General features: G+C 38.9%; 1 protein-coding gene across 3 annotated transcripts in view; it reads right to left on the bottom strand.

Moving 5' to 3' along the window:
* Window positions 1-22,565, bottom strand: part of LOC122201112 (disks large homolog 2-like) — a 1,368,059-nt gene that overhangs the window by 134,986 nt on the left and 1,210,508 nt on the right. For all 3 annotated transcript variants that reach the window (XM_042907026.1, XM_042907024.1, XM_042907025.1), the window contains one exon: window positions 10,202-10,316. In XM_042907026.1, coding sequence (XP_042762960.1) covers window positions 10,202-10,316 — 115 coding nt within the window. The remainder of the gene's footprint in view (window positions 1-10,201; window positions 10,317-22,565) is intronic.

Genomic DNA, 22,565 nt, shown 5'->3' with positions numbered 1-22,565 from the left:
CGTTCATGCTCTGTCTCTCTCTGTCCCAAAAATAAATTAAAAAACGTTGAAAAAAAAACTTTAAAAAAAAAAAATAATAATGCCTGAGTAGTTCTATAAAAATCAAATGCAATGTGACATGGCAGTAAATGAAACACAAGGCAAACACTAGAAAAAGGTCCATGTGAGTTGCGTGTTTACACATCTTTAAAGAGAATGGATGAGGCAAAGGCCTGGTACTATATTACACTTGGAAAAAAGAGTAGATAGCTTAATATTCTGAGCCTCAGATTCCTTAGCTGAAAACCACTGGGAAACAATACCTACTTAACAGACATAGTGGATGAAATCAAATCAAATCAAATCAAATCAAATCAAATCAAATATATGAAGGTCTTTCAATAAAGTCACATGCTGATGTAGGTAGGGGCACAAGACAACACACATTCTAGTCCCAGTTTGACCTCTTATGGGTAACCTTTAAACCTAGCATCTCTTTTCTTAATGGGGATAAAGATAGCATCGATTTTATAGGGTTTTTCTGACAATTAAATAATCCACACAAGGTGTTTATCAAACTGCTTGGCTCACAATATGATGCAATTATAATTTGTTATTTATTATGATTGTGATTGAGAATTTTAAAAGCATCTTTCCATGTTTGTTATTGTTACTGTTATTATTGATTTATAATAAACAGGAAAATGAATTTGAAGCCTAACCTATATTAAATATAGCATTTGCTTGGCTAAATGTTTTAAAAAAGACCTAACGTAGTCTGAGATGACTATCACTACTTAACAGGGCTGCTTACTCATATGCTCAAGAAGGCTGAAGACCTTTGTCAGGTAAGGAGCCATTTGCAAGCCACAAGGTAATCAAGTAAAATTTTAATTAAAGTTAAACTCTCACCAATCTTGTGACATGCATAATTCATTCATTGGATTGAGTCAGCAGTTACCATATGCCAGACTGTGCTGTAACCAAGAAAATCTCCACCTGAGAGGTGCTCCCATCTAGTCCAGTGGAGGAGACAGGGGGGTCAATAGGCAGGAAGAGGAGAGAGCATGAATGTTAGAAGAGAGAAGTTTACATTGTTCGAAGTAACAAAGAGGAGCAGGTGCTCATTCAACCAGCTATGAGTCGTTGATTGTTTTCCCAATACCTTGTTCTGTTAACCACCATATTTAATTGCCACTCAAAAAGTTCATTCAACAAGTATTTAAAGAATTCCTATAATGTATCAGGCACTGGGATTGAAGAACAAATAGCTGAGTCTATTCCTTTGCTGCAAATCTAACCTCATGATTTGGGGTAAGTTTCCCTCAATTCTTTTCCCATGCCCTTACTTGTCACCTGTCTCTCCTGTGAGCATTCTGTGTCCCACCTTTTAGTGTTCTACTCTCTTTTGTACCTAAAGCTGTCTGGATTGTTGTAGGAGGTAGCAATTTTGGGTTAAAAAGATAGGTACCTCATCTAGAGATGAGGGGGCAGGGAGCAAAATCTAATTTGTTAGCATGACCCTTGAACACCTTAAGAACAGGAAAGATGCCCTATTAATCTTTTTATCCCCAGAGCACAGTACAGTATGGGGTGGATGGTTATGGCTCAAAAACAGGTTTTCTGGATGAATGAATGAGTGGGTGAGTGAATGAATTAGGGTGTACCATTAATAAAAATGATACCTGGATTCCATATCTTAGCATAGAGGTAGGGGAAAAACATGATGGGCATTGGAGGGGCTGCCCATGTACCTTTGTCCTTCTTTCTATAGAAATCTAAAAATGAAAAATCTTTTAAAAATTCAGGGCCAGGCTGTGATCTCAAGGGAAGGAGAAAACTCCCCCAGATCCCCAGTGACTCCTCCTCCTTTCTATTTCTGGCATAAAATTAGCTATCTGAAGACAAAGCCTTTTATTCTACAATTAAGGATGCAATTAAAAATGCAAATGCCTGAAAGAGTGAGCATAATGCTAATGAGTCTCAAAGTATAAATGGAACATCAGATTCTTTTCTGCTTCAAAGGAGGCACCAGCTTAGGAGGCAGGCTCTAAGCACTTAAAGGGGTTATAGGACCTCCACTTTACCTACCAGTCCCATATAGCAGGCTCTTTTATAGACTTGGTTTAACTTAATCCTACCAACAAGCCTGTGGACTAGGTGTTATGTGCATTTTATAAATGAAAATTTCATTTTAGCAACTGATAAACTTTGAAGTCTGGACCAGAAACCAGGTCCATCTGGAAGAAGTCAGTATAAGGTATAAACCAAACAGAAGGTCAATCAATCTGAATTTAACCCGTATCCCTATAGGGTCAAGTTCATCTTTACCGTATGGAAGTCCAAAAAGCATGGGCTTCAGTGAGAGATACACCTGGGTAAAGAATATGGCTTGGTCACAGAGCATATTGCGTAAGTGGTTTTTTAAGCCACTTTGGCCTTCTACACTGTTACTCTTCTGTGCAATGGTGATAATAATCATATCTGGCATAGCACTGTTGTAGGGCTTAAGTGAAGTCAGGAGTGAAATGCAGGCACATAAGCTCTGGCCCCCCAGTGGTACATGCAGGCCACCCAGACACTGCAATACCCTCTCCAGATCTCTTCTGGTTTCCCAAGTCTAGACTTTCTCCACACTTTCTGCTTCATCCTATTAAACTGTTTCAGATAATTGGTCGTATCTTTTTCAGTAAGATTTTAATATAGATAAGAAATATGAATCCAAGCAGTCTTGACTTTCTTTTCATGCTACAATGTATCATATTTCCAAATGAATAAATGATAATTTTGCTAAATAAGAATATATGAGTGAATGAGTGAGAAGTGATAAAAATGCCACTATCAGCCAGCCTTGTGCTAGTAATGGGCAAGGGGTACATGCAGATGATTATAATATGTCCTCTGGGGATAGCTGTGAAGAGCATGCTGGGTCCAAGTTCGGAGGGAAAAAAGAGAAAAATTCAACTTATAGTAAAATCCACAGATTTCATGGCTTTGCCTTAAATAGCCTTGAGAAGTCCACAGCTAGGTGAAGTTAGAAGCAGCTTTGCACTGGAGTGCAGTCCCCTGACAGAGTACTGACCAGCAGTACCGGGGGGCTGGAAGTGGGGTTGAAGGGCATGCTACCGTTTTAAGAAAAAAACAAAGACCAGAGTCCCTTACTTATATGATGATATAGCTTTCTCCTCCCAACAAAACCAATCAGATGAGAACATCCTTCCCCCAGCATAAAAAACACATCAGGATAAAGAATCCTGAATGGGATTTGTTTTCTTAAGATTGCCCTTGATACAACTTCCAACAGGAAAACTTAAGGATGTTGAGAATGAGACACAGGATGAGGTTCACCCTGGGCCCTGTTCCTACCTCAAGTCCTCTCACTAAGAAGGTATTGGGTGTATGTGCTTGTCTAAATCTATTATTGAATTAGCCCCCAATTTAAAGGCAGTCACAGAATTCAGCAGGCAAATGAAGCAGCTTGAAAGGCCCTTTAGTGCCAGAGGTTTCCTGGAAATCCCAGTACTGGTATGTAATGCCTGTGTTCTCAGGACATGACCAGACTCCATTTAGTTGGTGGCAGCCCAGCTGGTACTGAACTTCCGTAGGACTGGCTGTTCAAAGATCTTGACTTATATTCTAATTTTTTTCTTTCACATCTGTATAGGAAAGAGAGTCTAGGGATTAATTCATTCAACAAATATTTACTAAGGAAACTTCTTTATGCCAAGCCTTGTGGCATAAGGCACTAAGGGTATAATAAAATGAAGACATTAACTGGAATTTGCACATCCAGTATTGAGTGGTATTTCCATTTCAAGGACCTTACCATGAGAAACTCAATAAAGATTAGAGTAAATCATATTTTAACAGATGAGTTTTAAATACCAGTGGTCTTCTGGGCAGACTTCACTGTAGGAAGCCTTTATAGGCATGCTGTAAAGATTTAAAGAAGATTATAAGCGCAAGGGAGATAACACATGAGGTATTTGGAAGTAATGATCTGTGCACATTTGAATTGCCTACAGATATGGACTACAAGAATCCTGAGGGAAGGAGGTGTGTGTTCTTATTCATCTCTGTAACCTTAACATCCATTATAGACTGGGTCACTGTAGGTAAGTATGTAAACTGTGTTTACTGAATGTAAGAATCAATGCACCGATGAATCAATGTATGAAAGCCTTATGTTAAACAATGGGGCACGAGGGATAAAAAACAATGAAATCTTGCCATTTGCAATAATGTGGATGGACCTAGAGTGTATTATGCTAAGCAGAATAAGTCAGTGAGAGAAAGACAAATACCATATGATTTCATTCATATGTGGAATTTAAGAAACAAAACAGATGAACATAGGGGAAGGGAAGCAAAAATAGGATAAAAATAGAGAGGGAGACAAACCACAAGAGACTCTTAAATACAGAGAGCAAACTGAGGGTTGCTGGTGGGGTATTGGGTGGAGGGATGGGCTAAATGGGCAATGGGCATTAAGGAGAGCACTTGTTGGGATGAGCACTGGGTGTTATAAGTAAGTGATGAATCCTTACATTCTATTCCTGAAATCATTATTACACAATATGTTAACTAATTTGGATTTAAATAAAAAAATAAATAAACTGAAAACAACAACAACAATGGGGCAGGAGGCAGACCTAAGAGTATTTGTCATATTATAGCCTTTGAAGCAAAAGCTGTCTTAGGAAGCAGCAGAAGTTGAGCAGAGGGCTTGGAGGGGGTGAAGAATGCAGAAGAGAAGTTGAAGAATCATGGGGTTAGGGACACCGATGATAATCTATGAAGAAATAGAGGGGCCAGTTGTAAGCACAGTGACACTTCTTATCTGTGGCTCCAGTTGAATATTTTGGATTCTGCTTCTAGGTAGACTCTTAATGGGGTGTGAGAGATGTTTGGTGAGTTGACAGAGCTGGGCATTCTGGAGCCTACAATCCTGGTCCTCCCATTCATCCTTCATGGGGTCTAGATGTTTGAAAATGTAAAATGGCGCCAGGAAGTCTGTCCTTTCCTTGCTGAAGAAAAGCAAAGGGACAAGGGTGTCTCATCCCTTTGCTGAGAAAACAGTAGTTTGCTCAGGACCAATTCTACCATCTCTCTGTCCTACAGGGGAAAGGTTGTCTTTATAATAAATGATAAATACCACCAATTAATTTCCCATATGAGAGGTATTTAAATTCACTATTTTATTTAGTCCTTACAACCTCTTCATAGTATCCTATTATTATCCTCATTTCAAGCAGATAAAGAAACCAAGCCCGCAAAGACTGACTTGTCCAAAATCACTGAGGTGGTAAGTGGCAGAACCAAGTTTCAAATTTTGTCTTTCTGGCAGAATCCAGCAACTGTGTCCTTAAACACTGCTCTATACTGCCTCACACACAGGACCTGAATGTTTATGCTTACATCCAATCTTGCTCTGTGATCCTGGGGCAATTATTCAACTTATTTGAGCCTCAGTTTTCTCATCTGTAAAATGCAGGAAACATTCCTTGACTCTTCTACATGTTGGGAGAATATATGGCATAATATATGTGGAACACTACTAGCACGATGGTTGACCCGCAGGAGGTGCTCGATAAACGTTTTCCTTCACTTCCAACTCCTCATCCATCCAAAATGGCTGGAACACCAAGGGTCCGGGGGCCCCAGAGAGTTGCTAAAGGTCATGCAGTGAAGATGTGCTTTCTTGCCTGTGCACAGTGTCCTCTGCCTGGAGTGCTCCTTCTTGTTCACTTCATTTGCAAACTGTACATCATAACCCATTAGTGAGTTATTACACCAAGTTAATGAGTTGTGACCTTCCTTTTTTCTTAAAAAAGGGAGACAAATAGAATGGAAAATAACAAAGTACACTTTACATAAAAAGTACAGTGTAATAAAAAAATGTCTTTCAGCTTCATGTGTGTTTGTATTTACTGGGTCATGATGAAGAATGTTTTTCTTACTTCGAGTGAAAAGACTTGAAGATTTGTAAGTTAATTCAAATAAGATCTTTTAAGAATCAATTCAGATATCTGTGGATTAGGAAACAATAAAGGTTCCAGGCCTTTTGAGGATGAATTTTTCACACCATGCTGCACTCTGATGATCTTCCTCTCATCTATTTCTCCCACTAGATGAGAGATTCTTGTGGAGAGGAAACATGACTTTTACTGCTGAGTCCTCAGTGTCCATTATAAGTCCTGACACAAAATATATCCTCAAAGAAAGCTTGAATGCATAAATAAATCATAGCAACTGACTTTTAAACCCAAATTCACCACAGAGAGTTTATTCACCTGAACGCTCAAAATCGATACCTTTGATAAACAAATGAATGTGGGTTAGGCTTCTCTTTTACATCTCTCCTGTGACTTTTTACTCCCCATTGGTGGATTTAGCTGCTTTTCTTTCCTTCTCTTCCTGTTCTCCAAGTGCTGGATGCGGTTGCTCTTGTTTATTAAAAGAAAGGATCTTTCCTTAGCTATTTGCACTTTTATGTGATTTCAATCCCCTACATCTCTGACCTTTCTTAGTAGCATCTGGATATAAAGGTCCCTGTTAGTCCCTGGATATACAGGTCCCTGTAGTAGTAGAAAAACCTTGTTCTCTGTCATGGATGCTTTCACCAGCATCCATGGTAGGTAAGAAAGAGGGCGCATATTTTAGAGGCAGGGAGAGCTAAATCTGCCCACATGGAGACCTGCGAAACACATGCAACAAAATCTGGATTCCAGTGGCTCAGGAGCCCAAGTGCATCTCATCTGAAGAAGTCATAATGTACTTGTGGAGCATTTTGAAGCATATTTTATTCGATTTTTTTTACATTTTATTTACTCTTAAGGTTCTACAGCTATATGTTTCACAATGCAGGAAATGCACAATACAAATAGCCCAGTAAATCAAATATATCCAAATCATTCACATAGAACATTTACAGCGTTATCATAAGCAGCAATCAACTCCATTTGTACAGCACTACCGAAGCACTTCAGGCACCTTACACAAAAGATTCAAAGAAGGAAAATAATTACAAGTAGATTGGAAAATAGAGAGGCTTGGCTCAAGTTTAAAACACCGCCTGGCTCAGATGTGCTAGTTCCCCCGCCCTCCTTTCGACACTTTCAGGCAAACAAATTGCTATCACCTGGGAGGTTTATTTCCAGTAAGGGAATGAGGCCAGCTTGTGCACTATCCTGAGAAGACGCAGCCTCTCGGACACACCCACGGCTGGGCTAGGTTTGGTAGTGTGAGTGTGAGTGTGAGTGTGTGTGTGTGTGTGTGTGTGTGTGTGTGTGTGTATGTGTCTGTGTATATAGGGAAGAGGAGGTGACTTCCAAAGGGAAGGGTGGTTTTGTGGTGCAGACAAATATCCTACGAGTCAGCTAAATTGTTTATTACAGAACAAAGGCTGCTAGCTTTCTGGGTTAGGTTTTGGCCTCATGGAAAAATACCAATAAAACTAAAGAAATCCCGTATGTTCTGTAGCACCATTTCTCCTGTGTAAAAACTCCAAAGAGGTTTATGTTGGAGTTTCACCTCTCGGGTAACCTATTCCTTAATCTAAGAGTCTGGTGCTGTGTTGCCAGAAGCAGTTCGGGAATCATAGCTCAAGTGCATTCGACAACTGATACCAGAGAAGCTAGGCCTCTGGGAGGTGGAGTGAGAAGGGAGGTAGAAGATCCAACTATGTCGCTAAAGAGCTGTGGCAGATCTCTTCCCTTCTGGGGCCTCAGTTTCCTCTTCTGCAAATTAAACAGTGGACCTGATGATAACTAAGATTCCTTCCAGCCCTAGACTTACTTAAAGCTAAGCAGAATAATATTCCAGGCTGTCATTCTCAGATTAAAGAGACATGCTCATCTTCTGATATTTATATAATTAGAGAAATCCTGCTACTAATGTATTTTGAGAGAGCAACTAGTTGACTTTCTAAAATAAGTACAACCAACTGGCACTGGCCCTATTCAAGCGCTCTAGATAAAGCAAGCATCGCTATGAAAATCCCATAGCCAAATTTGGTGCAACCCACCCCCCCTCAAAAAAAAAAAAAAGGTACAAAGGTACAAAGTTACTGGATCATTTTTAGTAAGAATTCCCTTTAAGTCTTGCTAGTTCATTCCATTTGGTTGCCTTTTTGTTGCTGTTATTGGGGTGGGGGTGTCAGTTTTATCACATCACATGAGAACAAGGCCAGGGGGGTCTTGTAAGTTCATTCCTTCTGATTTTACTCTATGGCCCCTATCTCTTCCAATTTTATGCCTCCAAGAGTCATTCAGATGCTAAGGTCAGCCCTCTTGGTACTGAGTAAGTATTAATAATTATACCTTTGGAAACCAAAAACCATATTTGTATAGTAGAGAGATCATTTGGAGAATTTCCCATGAAGTGTCAGCTATTTTTGAGCATCATTTAAGAGAGGTTCCTCCTTTCAATACAACTTCCACCTATTAGAATGTTAACAAGATAACATTCCTTATTACCTTAAGTCTTCATCTCTTTTGTATGCCATACTTTTATTTATCATTTTAGAGCATAAAAGTTTGGGTCTGATTAATACTATTTCAAATAGGTCTATAAGTTTTATATTATATCACTATATCACTTCATTTAATTTTCCTAATCTTCCACAATTCAAAAGACTAAACTATTACCAATATATTTTCAGCAAAGTTCTTCTGGTACATTAACATTTTTATGCATTCTATTTTTTAACAAGGTACCAATAATATGGTAATTTTCCCTTCCAGTGTGATTCTATATAACCATTTCATTTGCATTAACTGATTTATTTCTATCCTATTAACTCAATTGGCTTTTCCCAACATGCTACCCAAGACTAAAACATTTCAAGATTTAAAAATATTTTGTATTATAAGGACCAGCAATATAAAGCAAATAAGGAAAAAAGAAAGTCACTTTCCAGCACATCTGTGACTTTACTACAAGACATGTTCCAGGGTGATTCTTAATAGTTCCTGTCGCAGATTACACTTCACATAATCTTGTGAAATTCAGTTAGTCAAATTTGGAACATTAACTGCCTGTGTTTTGTTTCATCATGTTTTTATTTTAAATCTCAGGGCTTCTGAAGTATTGGAACTCCCTGGAATGAGGAGGGACTTTACACTTGTCCCAGTGGCCAGCAAATCAAGGCCATCGAGAACCTGCCACCTTTTGGAATCCTGCTCCTTTCTTGGTCCTGCAGTGCCTACCTGATATACTTAAAAGATAACTTCATAGCCAAAGTGGAATCAAGAGAACAAGTCAATTCACGTAAGTAATTTAGTATCCATAATACACACTTCATGCTAGGAAAAGACAGTGAAATTTCAGGTGAGGAGGATATGACCTTGGATGGGAGTCAGACCAGATTGTGGGGCTGAGTAGGGTGAGGAGAATGCAGTGAAGATGGGCACATAGATTCATTCTAACAATTTATTAGATATCACTTCCCCCCTTTGGTTGTTAATACTTAACATTATTTTAAAAAGAACAGTCAGCACTAATGAAGTATGTTTTGGAAGGAACATAGGGGGCCTGCACTAAGAAGAAGTACATGTGATAGTTCAGTGATGGTGGATCTTTCTCAAGAATTAACTACACTGATGAAAGACTGGAAGGTATTTCAAGTTCAATTAGTCATTTTTTATCTGGTAAATTAATGAGTTTTGTCAGGGCATGGAACAACTTTTGTAGCTGAGGAACGACTACTCACAAGATACCACGGAAGAAAATCTTTCCACCGAAACTTGTTGGAAGAAGCATATAACTCTTTAACAGAGTGCTTTTGATTTCCAATCAATACACCAAAGTTCATACAATATATATCAAGCTGGTCAAGAGGTGATATAAGAATTTTTCTTCCTATACAGATGGTAAGAAAATGTCCAAGGCTTTGGTCCATATATTCAATTTACGATTAAGATTATCAGGAATGAAAATGTTTCTTCTCATTATTCTTACTGCAACCTGTGCTAAGAACTTGACCGTAGACCATAACATTCTCAAAGAATAACATGTTAAAAGCAAGGCTTTTAACTAATTTGACATAATAACATTTCAAAAATTTCTTCAAAGTGGTTAAACTTAAGGCCTCACAGTGGTGTATTGATGAGCATGGGTTAATAAGAACATGTATTCCGTTCCTACAAGGTGTTGTCTTTATCTCCCCAAGCTGGATTGCTCGCAAAGTGCAGATCACAGTAAGAAATGCTCCGTTGCCTACCTGACATAGAGGGAGCGTTTCTGATTGGTTCGCAGGGACCCGGACCCGGAACTCATGCTGTGGTTCATCATCTGCTCTCGTAGGTCATGGATTTTGGCCTCAAATCGAGCGTAATCTGGGAATGGAAACAAAGATGGTAGATTTGGTCCTGTGCCTTCAGAAAAGTAGATATGGTGCACAGTCAAGGCAGCTACTTGCCCCTGATATTGGTTCCTTTGCCAAGCATCAGGGAGATGCACAACTCAAAGCAGTGAATACAGAGGGATCACTTGTTTAGTATTATTTATTTGCAGACATTTACAAGAAGAAAAGGATAAATCAATGACTTCCCAAAATGTAACTAGAAAACATACTGCCATCAAATTCCCAACGTGTGAAAAGTCCTGGGGGAGGAGGTATGTGCGGTTATAAATGGGCAACACAGGGCATTCTTGTGGTGATGAAATGTGCTGTCTTGACTGTGGTAATGGATACAGGTAACTGCACAGGTGAAACAATGACATACAACTAACTACACTCGCATATATTCACATGAATGAGTACAAATAAAACTGGGAAAAGCAGAATTAGATTGATGGATTACATCATTGTCAATGTCCTGTTTATGATAATGTGCTATAGTTTTACAAAATGTTGCCATTGGGCAAAACTATGAGTAAAAGGTGTATGGATCTTCCTGTATTATTTCTTACAATTGCATGTAACTCAATAATTATCTTAAAATAAAAACTTTACTTTAAAAAAAAGGGCACCCCCCCCCACACACCAAAACCCAAACCAAACAAACAAAAAAACAAGATCCACAAATAAAACAAGGATTCAAGGAATTATCAATGTTATTGGGAGGGGAGGTTGAGTCTACAGTTAACTTTCAGCTTGATAGACCAGAGAATCAAGTGTTTGGTGATGAGTTGTGTAAAAAATTGCCTTTTAATTTGACTAAGTTTTTTTCTGCTATAGGTTGCTAGAAACTGATCATTTGGGGCATACCTCAATTTTGCCCTATAATCTTAATAGAAAAAGTCCATATATCAAACTTCATCAATTCTAAGATACATAATGTAGTTAAATCAGTTTCTAGGAGACTGACATTAGAAATTGGGGTAGAGGACAGTCTTGTTTTAAATATATTTTAGAAACTTTCAAACATATGGGTCTAAAAAAAATCAAGAAAATATAGTTACATATCATACTATTTCTTCGTATGAAAAATATTTTTCCCATATGTCAGTCCAATAAAAATAAAGATAGCACAAATAGGTTTTAAGATACTTATTAACACAATCAGCATGTAAAAAGTAAAAGCTTTTAAAGTTTTGATATTCCTGGTCACAATTTGTTCTATTATCTCCTTGGCACACAGTATCTTGCTTTAGTGAAATCCAGTAGGTGAAAAGGCCAATTTACTCATGAGATAAATGTGAAAATGCTATTTCAAATTATAAATGGTTCTTTTAATTAGAAAGAAATTCATCATAAAGTATTTCCTTAGTACATTTCAAAAAACAATTTGATTTTCAATTTAATTTATTCATAACTTTTCATAAAAACAAGAATGACTAAATGAACATAATAAAAGATGATCTACTTACAGTGTTTCAAATTCTTTATAATAAAAGTTCCACAAAATTAAATTTAAATTCAATTTACTGACTATTGGTTATTATGGGGTGGGATTTCACAAAAGAAAAGACTTGACCTTGGTTTCCAATGATAAATAGATAACTGGATAATGACCTTTGAATGTTAAATATTTTTAAAGTTTAGTACTCCAAAGATAAAACCATAAAAGTTGACCGGAAATTTCTGGTGCTTAAGCAAAGTCTTGTGTTATCTAGATTTGGAAGGCTTCCTCTTCAAAACTTAGCTTTAAATGATTAAATCCTAAATGATTAAATAAGCAGAACCCATACTTACCCTAAAATCTATTGATCATAATTTATGATATTTATTTCATTCCTTTTTGACAGAGAGAGAAAACATGCATTTATAACCGTTGCTATGACACTATGCAGATTGAAATCATTTGGGGTGAGTCACGTTTTCTTGCCATTGTAAGAGTTGTTTAGTATTTATTGCCATCACATGGCAGATGCTGTGCTTAGTACTTCATGGGCATTATTTCTTCCTTAAATCGAAAAGTGAAGTTCATGAATGTTGTAAAAATTTGGAGTATATAGAAAAACAATAAAAACTGAGAGGACATCTGGCTCTTCTTCCCTCCCCACCTTCTTTCTTCCCTCTCACTGCTGTCCTTCACTACAGCTTATTCTGGAGATACGTATTATGTCCTGGACTTGCACAGGCATTTATCAGCTTATTTCAATATATACACACACATATCCCCACATACATCTGAGATCATAAATATATATTATGCTAATGACTTTTTCTCCCTTTTTAACTGTGTAACTTGGATCTTTTCCTGGCTTCTCCCAAATACATAAATATACATATATTTTTAAAGTTTATTTTTATTTATTTATTTTGAGAGAGAAAGTGAGGGAGAGGGAGAAAGTGCGGGAGAGGGGCAGAGAGAGAGAGGGAGAGAAGAAATCCCAAGCAAGCTCCATACTGTCAGCACGGAGCCCGATGTGGGGCCGATCTCAATAACCGTGAGATCATGACCTGGACGCCTAATCCACTGAGCCACCCAGGCACCCCTAAACATATTTCTTAATACACTTAATTGCATCACATGATTAAGATTGTAATTTATTTAACAGTTGCTACATCATAAGATAGTTAGGCCCATCCACCTTTTTGCTGTTATAAACAGGATCTCAGTCTAACGTGAGCACATTTATGGCAGGTTAATAGAGCGCTGTAGTGCAAGTACTGGTCAAAGCTTTGCACAGACGTCAGATAGCCCGCATTAGCATTTCTCAGAGAAGAATGTAATGTGGCCTGGGACACCAAGCAGGATTTTTTAGCGTCCTCTGATCATGCTCCACACCACCGCTTTGTAAATATCAGGCATCGCCCCCAAGAACCAATAAATCCCCCATCTGCTCCCAGGACTCTCTCCCTACAACTTTTATGACTTCACTCCTGTGATAAAATCCTAAAATCCCACCTCTGCTCCCCGACTTAAGCATCTTAATTGAGTGCCAGTCCCTGACCCCATTTGGCCACGTTGCTACTTTCTTGTACTTACCACACCAATTTGCAGTTATTTATGCAGTTGCCCATCTTCCCCATTAGACTCAGCTCTCTGAGAACAGAAGCCACAACTCACTCCCCGTGGAGTTCCCTGTTCCTAACATGGTGTCCAGTATGCATGAGGTATTTAATAACAGGGGTTCAATAAACATTTTCTGAGTGAACCATGAATGAGGACGTGAGCAGAATCATTAAATGAGTTCAGTTATAGAATGCCTACAGGTACTGAAATTGCCTCTTTTCAATTTTAAGGTTTTTTAATGAAGAAAGACAACATGCTTCTCCTGTGGGACTTCTTTTTTCAAGGCTAAATAGTCTATCTAATTTCAAGGCTTTATTTCTGTCTAATTACTGCCACTCCCAAATCCCACTAATGTTTTCGTTGTCCAGGAATCTCTGTGCTCTTCCCATCTCAGGCATGTCACACGTTGGAATTACTTCCCTGATACTTAACCTATATCTGATCAGCACTTTGGAAGTCTCTTCTGGCTGCCACACTTTATATGTCACAACAGGCTACTTGCTTTCATAGTAAACTGTGTTCTCCTTATTGTATGGCTCATTAGATCCCCCAAATGTTTTCTGCCTTGCTTTTGAAATGTTTGTTTTACACCATATTCTATAGTGTTTGTACTCCCTGCTGTGGATGGGAAAGTGCTGTGCTGTACTATATTGAATTTGTCTTAATTGGAATACATCCTGCCCCCAACTTTTTCACTTTGACAGTTGTGTTAATCACAAATCCTATGTTCCAAAGTGCTTACTCATCTCTTCGCGCCTTTCAATTTTTATTTTATTATTATTTTTTCAAGTAGGTTCCACACCCAATGTGAGGGTTGAACTCATTCATGACCCTGAGATTAAGAGTTGTATACTCCAACAACTTGGCCAGCCAGGTGCCCCTTTTCTCTCCTTTTTAGAAAATAAAACTTGTGGTGCCTGGGTGGCTCAGTTGGTTAAGTGTCTGACTCTTTTTTTTTTTTTTAACGTTTTATTTATTTTTGAGACAGGGAGAGACAGAGCATGAACAGGGGAGGGTCAGAGAGAGGGAGACACAGAATCTGAAACAGGCTCCAGGCTCTGAGCTGTAAGCACAGAGCCCGACGCAGGGCTCGAACTCATGACCGCAAGATCATGACCTGAGCTGAAGTCGGCCACTTAACCTACTGAGCCACCCAGGAGCCCCTAAGTGTCTGACTTTTGATTTTGGCTCAGATCATGATCTCACGGTTTGTGCCCTGCATTAGGCTCTGCGCTGACAGTGTGGAGCCTGCTTGGGATTCTCTCTCCCTCCTCTCTGCCCCTCTCCTGCTTGCACGTTCTCTCTCAGTAAATAAATAAACATTAAAAAAAGGGGCTCCTGAGTGGCTCAGTTGGTTAAGCGTCCGACTTGAACTCAGGTCATGATCTCACGGTTCATGAGTTCGAGCCCCATGTTGGGCTCTGTGCTGACAATTGAGAGCCTGGAGCCTGCTTCAGATTCTGTGTCTCATTCTCTCTCCCCCCGCCCCCCCCCCCGACCCCCCTCATGCTCTGTCTCTCTCTCTCTCTCCCACCAAAAATAAATAAAAACATAAAAAAATTAAAAACATTAAAAAAGAAAAAAAAGAAAATGTAAATGCAAGTAATTTCACTAGAGCAGAAGCAATAAGATCTGGATTTATAAATATGTATGTGTGTGTGAGAGACAGACAGACATAGAAGAGGAGCGATGTCTCCAGCTTCTCAAAGATGAGTGAGCTTATGGTTAGAAGTGCTCTAGAAATAAACAAGAAAGCAGGTACGTAAACTCTATGTTTTATAATAGTACTGAAAATCTCACTTTTCAACAAAACAGAAATCTAACACTACCACACCATTTAATCTTAATCTTTATATCATCTAAAGGGGAATTCATGTTTCCTGAGCACCTGCAATGGGCCAGCATCTGTGCTGCAGAATGCAAATATTCTATTATTTCTCCTAACAAAGCTCTGAGGTAGGTATACCGTTTTAGAGATGAGGCAACAAGTTCAGGGAGGTAAACTAACTTCGCCAAAGTCACTGAGTCAACCTTGCATCTCTGTGAGTCCAATTTGTTTCCATTGTATCGTAACATCTATTATAACACCATAATTCTCCTTTAGAACCTAAGGCATCCTCATTTCTCTACTTCTCTCACTTGACATCTTGCTCTCCTTCTTCTCATGTACTGTACTGATTATGTGCATGCTGAATTTCTTTATTGCAGTACAAATGCCTTAGAGGGTGGGGATGCTTCACCCATCTCTCATCCCCAAACCTCAGGGCCTATTATTCCTTCTTTCCTAGACTCAGGACTGTGCCAGATGTTTGACATATAGTTTTTTTTTAAATTATTTTTAATGTTTTTGTATTTACTTGTGTGGTGTGTGAGTGTGTGTGTGTGTGTGTGTGTGTGTATGTGTGTGCGAGCGAGAGAGAGAGAGAGAGAGAGAAAGCATGAGCAGGAGAGGGTTAGAAAGAGAGGGAGACACAGAATCCGAAGCAGACTCCAGCCTCTGAGCTGTCAGCACAGAGCCTGAGGTGGGGCTCGATCCCACAAACTGTGATGTGAGATCATGACCTGAATGCCAAGAGTCAGGCACTTAAATGACTAAGCCATCCAGGTGCATCAACGAGTTATCTATTTTGTGCTTCTTGGGTTTGTGTGTGTGTGTGTGTGTGTGTGTGTGTGTGTGTGTGTAACAAGAAGCAAACCACTGAAAACCAACTTCGAGGCAAATGTTTTAGAGGAGTTTCAAGAAACATTACTTCCAGTTAGTTCTTTCTCTCCATTACGTATGATGAACCAATTAAAAAAAAATCCCCTTTGGTGGGCATCTAAATCCACTTGTTCCTGACTAGACACATTCACACTGGGACTGTGTCCCTTGCTTTCACTTGGTTGGACATGATGGGTGATAACAGCAAACAAGGTACAAAATGTGGTTATACAGACAGGGTGAGAATCCTGGCTGTGCCACTTACTAGTTGTGTACCACTGTGAAAGTTATTAACCTTTCTGGGCTCAATTTCCTCATGAATAGAATGGGAACAAGAATTGTTTCTACTTCAACATGTGTTGGGAAGGTTACAAGAGAGCAGATGGACTTCAAGGGTTGGCTCTTGGTAATGACTAGTAATCCCCCTGTTAATTTTCACATGTAATTCAACACCTATTCTTGTTCATTGCTTGCAAAAGTCATAACCCCCCTCTATAGCAAGTAGAAAGGAAACCTGTGTCTACTCCTAGAGCCCCCTTGTTATAGCCTCACTCTACCTATTATCAGTTTCTTGAGTTTGAACTACTGATGGACACTTGGATGGAGAAAGGCAAGGGTGTGAACACCAGATACTACACAGGAGAAGAGGCTCTGCTATACACTATCTTCTTCTGCAATTTGTCAAGAGTGAATGAGGAGACCCAGAATGCAAATCCACTCTATCATTGACACTGGAAAGGAGGCATTGACTCTGTGAGGGGGCTTGGGTTGTTTAATGCAGTAGGATTAATCCGAATTGATTAAAGCTGCCCAGCTGTTCACATTTGCAAGGCTCAGATGGCTAGCCTGTGTCATAGAGATGGAAACGATGAGCTCAGTGGGTTAGACTACAGCATGAAGTGCTGGGCATGTCCTTCTCCAAGTGAATTGGTGAGGAGGGCCCTCCTCTGCAGTTATAACCTCATGCTGCTGACTCACAGTTGTGTTATCAGAGGAAGCAGTGAGCAGAGGGTAGGGGAGTTAAGAACTCTGGGTTAGGAGGCCAGCTTTAAATCATAAGCCTGTCACTTGCTACCCATGGGACTTTGGGTAGTTTCTGAACCTCAGTTTGTTCATCTGCAAAATTGTGATATTCCTCTCAAAAAGTGGTCTTGAGAATCAAAATGAGATCTGACATGAAGCGCTTTGCAAATATAAAATAGTTGTTGCTGTTATTACCATGGTGGCTCCCATCAGAATAAAGGCATATGCAGTCCTTAGTGGCACTAAGGACAGTAGCATCCTATTCCTACTTGCTCATTATGGACATTGCACAGCTTTAACAACTGGTGAAATCATTGGCTGTAAATGGGGTTCTGCATATCTAAGCGACACAGGCTGCTTTCCTGCTGAGTTACCATTTCCTCGCCACAGGGAAAGTAGTTTGAAGAGGCCACCTACTGCATGCCTAAGAAGTGATGCTTTTAATAGACAAACCTGAGTTAGAAGCTCTTAGTGGTTCATAAGCTAAGGAATTTCAAGCTTTGGGGCACCTTCCAATGGGCTGGGGCAAACGTCAATGCTGTATAGTCTACTGGGGTCACAATATTGTTTACCTGGACATGACCCTCTTTGTCACCAGGGTCCAGAAAGGGTGTATGGGAAGGATGCAAGAAGAATAGTTTACATCAATTTTTAGCACGGCATCTAATCACTGCTCAAGGGATGAGGTACTTTGAGCAATTATAAAAGCTTCCATTTTTTGGGGGAAACATCCTTCTTTCATTTATTCAGCAAACATTTCTTCAGGGTTTATTACATGCCAGGCACAATGCTAATTGCTAGGGACACCAAATTCACTGGAAAGACCTTTGCCTCAAGGGGCTCACGGGCTGGTGCTTTGCTGCCTTTAATTTTCTGGTTTCTTGCTGTGAATAGAAAAAAGAGCATTTTCCATTTAAATATCTGCCTCTTGTGAGTGGTATCAAGTACTTTCCATATGGTAATGGGATATCTCCGTGGTGGGAAGAAGCCAACACAGCCAGACCTGTGTTACAATGGAGAAACTGAGGCAGGTTAAATTTTTGTGAAAGTCTATATGGTTTCTGGTGGAGGGAGAAGAGAAGAAAGTGTCTTAAAGTAGTGCCCTGGGATATCTTTGCTGGATTTGAGTCTTGGCTCTGGGTGATGTTGGGAAAATTCCTAACCCTCTCAGAGATAATGATTTCCTCATACGTTGAGTGGGGAAGTCATCTCTGCCCCTATAAGATGTTGTCCTGAATATCTAATACAGCATAATTCATTTTTATCATTGTAAGCAGTATTGATTTTTAAAAGAACCATCAATTAATAACAATAATAGCACTCTTTTTTTTTTTTTGGAGAGGGTGGATACAAGACTCATTCTGATGTCACAAGCTGAAACTTATGGGTAGAAGGAGGAAGATGTGAGCCTCATAATCATTGTAATCTGATAAATAAAGTATTTAAAGCAAGAAACACCAAATACATTACTGCATTCTCCATACTAGGCTCTTAACAAAATAACGTATATGTGAGGGTCAGGGATAGATGACAGGTTATATATATCTCAAGTCTAAGAAGCAATCCTTTGTCAAAATTCTTCTATATGATAGAAAAATAACCATATTTATTTGGAGCTCAGAAAATAATCAACTGTTCCCATTTCACCACCTCTTCTTTTCTTAGTTGCCTTGGGATTTCAGAGCCAGACAGGCACAGAAAAGTTCCTGCCATATTATAGTAGGCTTTAAAGGTACCTTAGAGCTTCTTTACTCTGGCTACTTTTCAAGTTGCCATGCTGGGAAGGGTGCTGTTTTTATGGACTATTTTAGAAGACTGGTTTTCTTTCCGTATATACATCAGAATGCCCACCTGCCTTTAACAGTGCTGACCTCTGGCCACTGGAATTTACTAGCCCTTTCCTTCAACCCCTTACTTAACTTGTCTTACAGGCTGCCACCTGTGTTAAAGCGATGACATGGAATTTTCCACTGCTAAACATTTACAGATGTCATTTGGCTTACTTCTGACCCAAGCTACTGTGCTAATGTGTACATGTCCATGCATGTGTGTGTGTGTGTGTGTGTGTGTGTGTGTGTGAAATACACAGAGACATGGAGAGAAATGGAGAGCAACAGAAAGAGATAAACAGATTAAAAACTGAATTCACTAGAGTCGAAAGGTAATCGGGAATCCTAGACAATAGGGTAGGTCTGCTATGTTTCCTGCATTCCACAAAAGAAGGGGATGTATATGCCAATCTCTTGTACATCTCTAGCACTGAGCATTAAGAACTCAGTTGTGGAAACCATGAGGGCACGACATTGTCATATTTTTTTTCTGTATCTCTAAAACCTAAAACAGAGTTTGACACATAGTTATCAGTTAATAAATCCTAATGTAAATGTTTGTTGAATTGGGTGAGTTAAACAAAAATTTCAATTCTACTATGGAGTAGATCAAACCTTTTAGAATAATTTTTAATAACATGTTGAATTAAGGTATGTTGTCTCTCTTTGTCTCTATCTCTCTCAGCAGACTTGGGATCATTTGTTTTGACTTGAACAGTTTTCTATGCAACTTGGCTGGAGACCCTTCAAAGAGGTTTCAGCCAAATGCTGAGGAATTCTTTAATGTGGAAAATGAAGTTAGTTTTATAGGCAAACGACAGTCTGAATCCCTAACCAGCTATTTCACACAATAGGCACACAACTCTGAAAATTAGATACATCAAATTTCAATTTGGCTTCATGCAAGCTTTGTTTTATAGATTCACAAAGGCAGATTTTTTTTTAATTATCAGGGTTATTGCAAAACAGAGTCAGCAAAGAAACTTTTTGAATTTGGCAAAGCCACTGTCTTCCAGCAATTGACAATAGCCTGATGTAATGTTATTCTTTAAAAAACGATAAAGCAAATATGATTCAACTTTGATTCCTAAGTTTACCACTGACTCTCAATATGGATTTTGTGCAAGTTATTCAGGCTGGGGAAGATTTGTTTTTCTCATCTGTACAATAGTATAACAGCACATACCTTATCAGATCGTTTGAAGATTAAATGCAATGGCATTTGTGAATAGTATACTCAGTGCAGGAACGGAGTAGAATGTTCAATAAATGAAAAAGAAAAAAAGATTAAGATCTCTTGAAGCTTTATGTTCCTCATTTACAAAATGGGGATGATATTAATACATCACAAGTTTGTTGTAAGCATCAAGTGAAGAAACAAATATAAACATGTTTGATAAACTGAATAGCATAGTATGAAGTGATAAGAGAAACAATTCATATAATATAGTCCTTTTTAAAATCCCAATGTCTAGAAGAATATTTCCCTGGTACCTGCAATTTGTCTCAAAAGCTGTGGAATTTGATTTCTATCTTGTTTATGGAAATAAAGCCACATAAGGCATTGTGCGTGAGAGAGGTAACATGAAACTCTGTGGGGAAAATGGAAACTGCTGATATCATTAGGACCTAGCTGCCAATGGTGATTCTCTAAAGATTTTGCTGGTAGGTTGGGTGAAAGGCTCAGAGCTGGGAGGCACAGGCTGTAGTTTAATTGGTGTGATTCGTAGCTAATGATGCATCAGAAGAAGGATCAAGGCACTATGCCTTCTAATTTAAGGCACAGTGCTTGAGACTACATTCAACTAGATAAGAAAGCCTTCCTTGGCAGATACAAATATTAAATCTTTGCTGGATTTGTCTTGTTCCTTTTTTTGTATTAAAATCGTGGAACTAGAAGCTAAAATAATAATGTTCAAGCTTCCTGTGTTCTTCTGCAATAATGATCAGTTAGATCTTGCCCAATGAAAAGGGTGATATTTTTGCCTAATTATAGCCCAGGGCAGAGAAAGGAGATAAAGCAGTCTGGCTCTAGAGGTAAGCAGGTTGGCAGTCCCCTTGGGTGTGACTGAAGTGGTACAAATATCTTTCTTGCTTCTACAACATTCCTATCATATTTATCCTTGAATAGTGTTTTGAAAAGTATGTATACGTATTATCTCAGAGGAAAACCCACTATTCCTAGTAAAATAGAAGCACAATGGGAAGAACACTTCCCACAGAGACTCAGAGAAGCTTGGCAATTTGCCCAAGGTCACACAGCACAACTGGGACTTGAATCCATATCTTACAGTCCTGGCCTCATCCAGTGCTTTTTTCACTACACCTCTATAGGTGACTGCTAGTCCTTCTTCTGCTCCAGACATGTTACAAGCTGTCTCAGACTGGCTTGTTCACCCTAAGCAACCACTTAACAACCAATTTCTGCTACAACTATAGAGTCATCTCTTTAGTGAATTCTTATTTATTTTTTATTAATATAATTTATTGTCCAGATGGCTAACATACAGTGTATACAGTGTGCTCTTGGTTTTGGGGGTAGATTCCCATGATTCTATAAGGCAGGTACGTAAGATCAAAATGAAAAGGCTTTGTTTGGTCTTCCCCTACAGGCTTCCCAAATGAAAGCTGCTCAATTTATCATGAGTGTGATTCTGGATTTAAGACTCCGAATCAACTGGAAACTATGGCTCAGACAACAATGATAACAGACTGGACACTTATCAGGGTTGTGGGGTGGGAGGGCAGGAGATGCTCAGGAGAGACAGCAATCAGCCCTGATTCTGCCACTCTTGACTCTGCAACAGTCTGATTCAGGGATTCCTAGCAGGGCCACACCACAGCTGAGAAAAATAAGGCAGAGGGTGGGAGAACTTCATAAATCTAAACTTGTAGAACAGACTGTGGAGGGGGGGGAGGGTTGTGTCCTTAAAAGTATGCCTTTCTTACTTTCTTGTTGTTAAAATGTCCTTTTTATACTTAAAAGGCCTGACAACCAAATGTAATGTATAGTGTTTGTTTGTATCCTGATTAGGAGAAAGACATTTTTAAGCCATTATAGATTACATATTAGATCATAAAAAGAATTATATTTTTTATTCTGTTGGGTGTGATAATATAGCATTGTGGTAATATAAAAAAATGTTCTCTCCTTTTTCTTTATAGCTTCTGCATACTGAAGGGATTGAAAAGAGATAATGTTGGGATTAGTTTTAAAATACAGAAGAGAAGAAAATATTTTAAGTGACATATGAAGTAAATCTGCAAGTCTAGGCCACCATTGAATCTGAGTGATAAGTACACAAGCATCTTTTGTATAATTCTATTTTTGTATATGTTTGAAAGTGTTCACAACAGAAATATTTTAACTGGATATTTGAAAAGTTTAAAAATACTAATTTGGTAAAGTTAAAAAGCTTGTAATATTATGTCAGTTCTGTGAGAGGACGTGGCTCCTCCTGGCCCCTCCACCTGGGTATGTCATGTATCACTTAGTCCTGGTTTTCTTGTAGTAAAATAGATATAGGACACCTATGCCTAGCATCATTTTGAGATTTAATCTGGGTAAGAGCCATGAAAGTGCTATGCTGCTCAAATGCATCTGTTCAATCAGCAGACATTTCCTTG

This window comes from Panthera leo, chromosome D1 (genome assembly GCF_018350215.1).
Source record: "Panthera leo isolate Ple1 chromosome D1, P.leo_Ple1_pat1.1, whole genome shotgun sequence".
NCBI lineage: Eukaryota > Metazoa > Chordata > Mammalia > Carnivora > Felidae > Panthera > Panthera leo.
Note: the sequence above shows the minus strand (reverse complement) of the source record. Positions and strands in the feature narration are given on the sequence as shown.